At 34.1% G+C, this 8,439-nt stretch overlaps 1 protein-coding gene across 1 annotated transcript; it reads right to left on the reverse strand.

The window, feature by feature from the left end:
• Nucleotides 1–5,439: 5,439 nt before the first annotated feature.
• On the reverse strand, nucleotides 5,440–8,275 carry LOC105459443 (zinc finger protein 568-like). The gene is made up of 3 exons (XM_011705470.1): nucleotides 7,496–8,275; nucleotides 6,823–7,381; nucleotides 5,440–6,630 (listed from the first exon to the last, which is right to left on the reverse strand). The coding sequence occupies exons 2-3, from the start codon at nucleotides 7,214–7,216 to the stop codon at nucleotides 6,152–6,154; spliced, it is 873 nt and encodes a 290-aa protein (XP_011703772.1). The 5' UTR covers nucleotides 7,217–7,381; nucleotides 7,496–8,275; the 3' UTR covers nucleotides 5,440–6,151.
• Nucleotides 8,276–8,439: the final 164 nt, after the last annotated feature.

Consider the following 8,439-nt stretch of genomic DNA (forward strand, 5'->3'; position numbering starts at 1 on the left):
GATTCATTATTCACACATACATTACTATATTGTACGTTATATTAAAAAATATGTAACACTACGATCATAAAGTGTCCAGCTACACTTGTATTCTTTCGCGTGGATGCTTATCGCGGTTATGAGGTAAATGACATCTCTATTTGAATAGGCTTTTTAATCTTTTTCGTCATATCTCTAACATAAATCGTTATGAGTAATACAGAAAATTCAGGTTTTGTCAGACCTCAAATATAATGATATATTACAATTATTTCATACACTGATATATATACACGTGTATACTAAAAATCGTATGTAAGAGATCAATTTATATTAAGATATTTCATTGCCATGTACTTGTAACTGTCGAGGCAGAGCGTTAGTCTTAAATTTCATTAGCAAGTAAGAGTTTATATACAAATATACTATTTGATAAGGAAAAACGGAACAGAGAGAAAGAAAAGCCAAAAACTGTACGCGGGACGTATCAAATATCGCGCACTTTTTTTAATGCAGATATTGGGGAAAGGTTTTAGATGTATTGTAACGCAAAGGATTATTTATAACGATTCTGGAGATGAGAAGAATATCTGAGAAAAAAAAATAAAAACTTATAAAAAACTAAGTTTTAATTAGAGAACAATGATGAATTCTTAATAGTCTTTTTAGAAGTTATTAGAGATCATTCATCAAACTGCCGTATAAAAATTGATAATTGAAAAAGATGCCGCCGAATCGATTTTTTTGTTAAGACGAGAGCTATACTTTGGGTAATAAAATAGCATCACAAGACGATGTAGTGACATTATTTTGATCACTATCGTCGTCACTTTTAACATCACTTTGCGCTATTTAAAATGAATAAATGAAAAAAAAAATGCGAGATTTATCATACGTCCTATACCGAGGAGAAACGAGAATATATACGGAAACGATATGTAGAACGATATAAGGAAAGTAGCCTGTTTTTTGCAGGAAGGAATACAAATAACGATGAAAGATAATGAAAAATAACTTTATGGTTTATAAAAGAGAGAAAGAGAAGGGAGAAAGGATGAGAGGGAGAAGCAGATATTTCCAAAGTTCGACATACGTCTTCGACATACTGTTCAAACAAATGAGCGGCTCAAGGTCTATTTTGAAGGATAGCTAAAAGAACCTATTCCCATTCTCGACGAGGCGAACAGTTAATTCTTATGATTTATAAAACCGATCGTTTCGTCGAGCTACATAGATGTAGTAATGTTCCTGTAGAAAAAAAAAGGGAAGAATAGTTGATGCGTTTCTTAAAAAAAAAAAGAAAAAAAAAGTAAAAGAAATACTTTTCCAGTGCCTTTATATTGCGCTGGATTTTCCGCACCCGTATAGTTTTCCATGGTAAAGTCTAAGATCGAAAAAGCGGCGCGTTGTGCCTCTCCGTTCTCGGAACTACGTGTACACTTGTCCGCCTCTACGACGTTAGTTTGAGCGACCGTCTTCATTTTCGTATATCTTTTATCTTTTTCTGCGCCCGTGAGCGTCGAAGAAGTTATTCGAAAACAGATTCCGAATTATAATATGTGCAGGCGTCTTTGATTTTATTAAATGCTTCTTGTACCTGTCGATGCAGGATGTATTAATTTTTTCACAAAATCAAAAATCGATTTGAAAGACAAAAGAGATAAATACAATTTGTATACTCTGTGTTGTATTATATTTAGTGCATTTGATGAACGAAGATGCCATTCGAGATCATTTCATTTATATGGTATACCTTTTTCTCTCCTGAAAGAAAATAGAATGTATTCAATTCTTTTTAAACCGAATGTTTATTGATTTTAAAAATTCTAGGAGAAAAACACTGAATAGAAATGCCATTTCTATGAAATATCAAGCACGTTCGGTTTCGATTCGATTGAGACTGTCGATTGGACTTGATTATCTTTTATCACGATTAGAAGCGATCAATTAAAAAGGTATGGAATTTATAGAAGATGATGAAAATGATAATGATAATGATGATGATAATAAACTCATAGTAATAATAATCATAATAATAACATTAATAACAAAACAATAATAATATTAATAATAATAACAATAATGATAATAGTAAGATTAGAAGCAACATAGAGAAAATAAGATCCGATTCTCTCTCGACGCGCTTACTAGTTTTATGTGAGACGGCAGAAAAGTAAGAGTAATCGACTTTTCAAGTTGGCAACGATTTCCATTCGATGCGAATCATTATGTATGTACAATATGTAATTTTTCTCTCCTTTATATTTTTACAATTTCGACAATTTACTGTCTTATAATGTACTCTGTGAGTTTCCTTCGATACTTTTTTGTAATCGTAATGCTCGAAGTGAGAATAATTCCAGATAATTCAGCATTATTCTTTCCTTTTCACTTTTATCGCAAATGTATGTATATACATATGTATATACATTTACAAAGATATTTCTTGTTACTGTCACATCAATCCGCTATCTTTTTCTATTTTTTATTTTTATTTGCTACGAGCAGCGAGAATATATCGTTGAATAGTAGCTCGTGTAAAGACGACCATTTAAAAACTGTTCAGTCGTCAGAAGAATTATTCTACAAGAGTAGCGAAACGATTTAAAAGAAAACGTGACACCATTTCAATATACTCGAATGTGAGACTCTCAGGAGCAGAAATGGCAAATGAGAATCATATTTTTCTATGTGCAGTGTCAAAACTTTCAATTATCTGTATGAAGCTAAATAGAAGAAAAAGAAAGAATTTTAATCGATGTCTCGCCATAAGACGAGTATCGCAAGTGCGAGTGTAATTTTATAAATTGGTTCGTGCAAAAACAAAAGTTGAAGGGATGAGCGTACACTACTCTGCTTATTATTATTAAAATCATTTATTTCCGATTCGTCGGAATTTTTTCAAGGAAGTCATTTCTCGCGCGGAATGCACATACGTAACGTAAATACATCAGCATTACAGAGTAAGAGCATCTCGTTCGTCGGAAGATTTTGCATAAACCAAGGCGCGTCGTTATTATTATACGTTTAACAGAGGATCTCCACCGAACTATAGTTTAGTCTTTTTGGCTTATCTAATCGACGCCATGTCACTACGAGTGTGTGCTACGAGTGTATGCGTGATTACGTATGCGTAATTATAAAGTTTTTAACAAATATTATTAATTAACAGGCGATTGACGAAGAAACAAATTCCTCGACATAGTACAAACGCTCACAAATTCTTGTTTTTCTCAGATAGATTATAGATGCATGACAAGGTGTACAAGTCATACGAGTGAAACGACCGGCTGACCTCGAAGTATGAATTTCTTTTTGTCCATAGCGGTATAATCTTTTTCGAAATACGAATATATCTTATGTAGGATGTCGAACGCAAACGAGTCTTCACATTCAGATGAGCTGAGTGTGCTCAATTCAGTTTGTATTTTCGAAACAAATTTTAAATATAATCTCCATACATTTTTTCGTCTTGCTTATCATCTTCCTACATCTATATCTCATTCCAAACGCTACACTTTTTTACTTGGTTCATCGAAACGGATAGACGGATTTGGAGAAAGAAGAAGACGCTATTCTTTAATTCTTTCGCGAAACGACTTCGAGGACTTCCGGCAAATTATCAAATGACACCGACGCCAACGGCTTTGTGACATGATCTCGTTTAAATGTTTTGATGCTTTTGTTTTAATTGTTTGCACGTTGCTTAACCATTTTGGCTGAACATTTGTACCGCAGGTACTTCCACGGTACAAAAATACTGATTATACGTTGTATATGAATCAAAAATTGATACATGATGAACAAGCATGGTAAGGGCAGTGATGAAGAGAAAAGAAAAGAATAAGCACAAATGTATTAAACGAGAAAGAGAGCTATAACTGATTCTTCTGATATATAACGTCAATGTTTTATTTTTATATGTATAAAATGCTTAAAATATTTATCAAGTCTAAGAACGAGAAGAAATGAGAAAAATTGAGCTGGACGCGGAAGATGAAAGAACGTATGAGTAATAAAAAAAAGAAATATTCTGAAAAACCCATAATAATAGATGTGGATAAATTTAGATCGAGAGACTGAAAGTCTAAAATTTGTACGCATTTTTCAGATACTTTAGAATTTTAGATAATATGCTTTATATAAATAATAATGTCCTTATACAAATATGTTACATCATGTATATACACACACACACACACACACACACATGCATACACATACACACATATATATATATATATACGTACATACGTACGTATGTATGTATGTATGTATATAAATTGTAAGAAAAATCATATCAGATATTTATTGTTCGGAGTCATTATATTCAGAAAAACTCGTCTCTCTCTTTTTCTCTCTCTCTCTCTCTTCCTCCTTATCCTGCGCCGTTTTTTATTTTTTCCATTTTTGCACGCGAGAGTGACGATAAAATTATATATCGATCAATTTAAGTATATATATTTTTACATTTGCAATGTGTATAGAAACGAGATAGACATTTTTACGTAATAAGTTATGAATTTGTTTATTATTAATAATTATGTTGTTAATAATGACAAAATGCAAATTCTTTTCTTCTTTAGTGTTAAATTCTGTTCTTCTTTCGCACATACGTATTATGTGTCTGTGTGTGTGTGTGTGTGTGTGTGTGTGTGTGTGTGTGTGTGTATGAATGCAATGTGTACAAGAATGCAACTTAACGATATAAAATAAGAAAATGCCAATAAAAAATATTACGAATTTTCATATAAATGCAATGTATGTGAAGCCTCACAATGGACATATATTACCAAGGTTGGAAATGACAAAAAAAATCAACATCATCTTGTAACTTCTTTTCCGCGGAAAAACGTTCAGATATATTCAAATATATTCTCTTAGCGCAATAAAAACGATAGTGAAGTGACGGACTCTCTTCATATACATTAACAAGATTTTAATAGATGAAATTATTTTTAACGACATCTAAATATAAGTAAACAGATAAACCGTCCTTTCTCAAGTAACGATAACTTTTTATCTACAGATATGCATCAATGAATTCATGTGGATGATATTTCCATTTTTTTGTAACAAAATGCTCTTGCTACAATTGTTAATAGTCTTGTTAAATCGCAAAAATACTATGCTATTACGCTTTTTTATTGATCGTTGCGCAAAATTGTATAAATTAATTTCAAATACTTGATAGAAATATTTAACGATTCACAAAAAGATGTAAAAAAAATTGCAGATTTTATATATATATTATATATAAAATACACGACAGACTAGAAACATTGTTACAACGTTAGTTATACTGCTTCTCGGTTCCTTTAATTGCTTTAAATGCAAAGGAGAGGCGTTAAAGAAACTAGCAAAGCCGACAACTTGTAGAAATAATGTGTTGCGTTTTATTGCCAAGCTGATGAAGTTGGCATTATCCTTTCATTTTTGCTTAGGAAAAGATTTAACGAATTTCATGAATTTTCTGTGATTTATTTCTCTATTGTCTTGTAATATTTTATACAGCCTAGTTTATAAATTTATCTCTTGAAGAAACGAAGAATATCGCTTCGAGTAAGAAACAGCAATAAAGACTAATTGTAAATCTCAAACTCGATTCTGTTTAGAACAGTTTTAATCTAAGCGATAATATATAACGAGTCGATGTTGGTATCGTGTAGTATTCATTCGGGAAGCGAAATTTATCAATTATTCAATTTTTCCAAGATCAAGATTTCTTCCACAAGAGTAAAAAAAACGAAATAATGCAATAATGTAAAATATACAGTGATACGATCACTTTGAATTTTAATGTCGACTTGTTCAAGTTTAAAAAGTCCCAACAGGTACATTCTCACTATACAGGCAACTTTCTACACGCAGTGTATTATAAAGGATATTACAAAATCGATAACATTATCGTAATCTTATCTATCTGTTAACAAATAATACATAGCAATAAGATGACTCCCTTAGGAACATGGGTGTATTCTTATATATATATATTAGTAACAAATTATCGTAAAAAATTGCGAGTATGTTGAATAAGGTTGATTCTCTGGTATTAAAACTTATGGAATAAAAACATGTAAATGAGAAAAGTAAAGTAAAATGACTTCCTGCTTTACAGACGGAGATAAGAGACAGAGCGCACGTTAGATGATTGTAAATTATTGCGCAATAACTATGTTCGTAAAATTGAAAGTGGGGGAGGTCCTCCAGATTGCCTCATCATTATAGCAAAACTACTCAGCCCTTGGTCGGTACTCGGCTGCTGATTGGGCTCGTTGGGATTGTTTTGCGAAATACTCAAATGTTTGCCTCGACTGCTATTATGACTTTGCAAATGTTTCTTCAAGTGATCTTTTCTATAGAAAGCTTTGCCACACTCGGTACAAATTTGATTTTTGCTACCCGAGTGAATAATCATATGACGCGCCAAGTGCTCGTTACGTTTGAACGCTTTACAACACATGTTACATTGATATGGTCTATCTTTGTTATGACCTTGCTTATGGCGATCCAAGTGTTCCTTTCGTTTCAAGCTTGCCCCGCAAATATCACAGACATGTGGTCTCTGTTTATGATCTTCTAGATGTTCGTGAAGCGCCTCCCGATCATCAAATCTATATGCACACTCGGGGCAATGGTAAACCAACATACCTTAAACAGGCAAAGAATTATATAAACGTAATATAAAATCGTGAATCAATGTATAGTGAAATAGAGGCAAATATTTCCATACAAGTATCTTGCCGCATGCAATTACAATAGGATATGCATAGATATAACGAATTGTCGAAGAAAAAAGCTAGATTGCTTCAACGTATAAACTATTTATTTTAAGCAACTCACCATTAATATGTTGCGGTTCAATTTCAAATTCGATTTTCGGTCTTGCTTCTTGACACGTGATGGTAGAATTTGTACCACAGTCCTCATATTTGGCTGCGTATGGTAAACCTAATGTACTCGAGCACCGCGCCAAATATTCAGAGGTAAGCCTGAAATCAATTTGCAGAGGATCCGTCATAGTTGCAGCGTCCACTTTCTGCACGGTCTGCGTGCTGGATGACTGCTGCGAGATTTGTGGACAAAGCTCTTTGCTGCTGCGCAAATTGTTTTCATTCCGATTTTCGTCGGTTTGTTGGAAATGTTGCGATGGATGAGTAGAATAACCATATCCAGTCACGTTAGATCGCTGCAGAGTATTTGGTAAATATTTCACATTACGTGGATCGTAAGCCATTATATATATATATACCAATTGAATGAGTAAGCGTTTGGAAAAGTGTATGTGTCTTGGTATCCACTCTCGAGAAATTCTCGACACTACGCGCAATAGTACATATCTGCAGACGTCTATCTGGGCAGATGTCTAGATCTGCTCTAATATCTGCAGTGTTTGTCTCGCCTTGAAAAAAGATGGGAAAAATTTTAAGACTAACTTGACTTTGAGCATGCAATCGCGACATCGTGTATTGACGCGGTTTACGGTATCGAGAGAGATTTTGAAAAAGTGTCTTACGGCGAGGCCAGTATCATTGTAGAAAAAGTAATCGCCGCGTCCTGTCACATTGTGTTTCCATCATGCTCATCGCGCTTTTTCGATGCTCCTCTGACAATGAGTCCTCTGGCGAAACGAACATTTCGGCATTTCGGTCGAGACGTCGCGTCGCGTCGCGTCGCGTCGCGTCGCGTCGTCGGTGCTGGCGAATTTCTCTGTAATTCGTTGAAAATGATGCAAATTATGGTAACGTTCCTGACGTTCTCACTTTTCTTTTATGGTACTGCGTGTTGGATAATCAGCGTAATGCAGCAAACGCTGCTGAAACGCTGCGGCCTAACCACTTGTATCGTGATCGTAACCGGCCATCTTTATGCATCAGCTGCTGCGTTCTGAAACCTTACTCCGGCTCCAAAATCGGAACATCGGAGCGACCGAAGCCGTCAACGATTCAAACAACTCGACCGTCGTTCGTCATTCCGCGAAAAACAGAAAGTATAACATGCTATATATAAGCGAAATATAACCTATTCGTCCCAAATTGAAAAAGTCTATTTGAAAAGTATAATTTCCAAGCGTATGTATGTACATACATACAATATGCATATTAGATTTTATCGAAAAATAAATGTTAAAAACATTAGCCACGCCGCGCAGCTTTTATATATTCCACCGCATTTTTATTTCGCGCCGAGAAAGAGAGTATGTGTGTCGCGCTCCTTCCCAAAATCAGATTACAAATTATTGGATTGTCACATCGTGCCAATTTGCTCCGCCGCGACTATTAAACAAGGATAAAATAATAAAATAATACCACTCGCCTCTCTCGGTGCTAGTGTGAAGCGCTTTGAGTATATAGAAATTTGAACGCGTCCCTAGGGATTCATTGTGTGTATCTTGCAACAAAGTGAAAATTACAAACAGCAAATTCACTAGATATTGACCAATGAAATTAAAAATATTTT

This window comes from Wasmannia auropunctata, unplaced genomic scaffold (genome assembly GCF_000956235.1).
Source record: "Wasmannia auropunctata unplaced genomic scaffold, wasmannia.A_1.0 LD334186.1, whole genome shotgun sequence".
Lineage (NCBI taxonomy): Eukaryota > Metazoa > Arthropoda > Insecta > Hymenoptera > Formicidae > Wasmannia > Wasmannia auropunctata.

Excerpts from the sequence above, each read along its gene's own strand:
- LOC105459443 (XM_011705470.1), bottom strand. The coding sequence starts at position 7,216 with ATGGCTTACGATCCACGTAATGTGAAATATTTACCAAATACTCTGCAG. Across the intron at positions 6,631-6,822 it reads TGAACCGCAACATATTAATG|GTATGTTGGTTTACCATTGC; the intron begins GTGAGTTGCTTA and ends TGCCTGTTTAAG.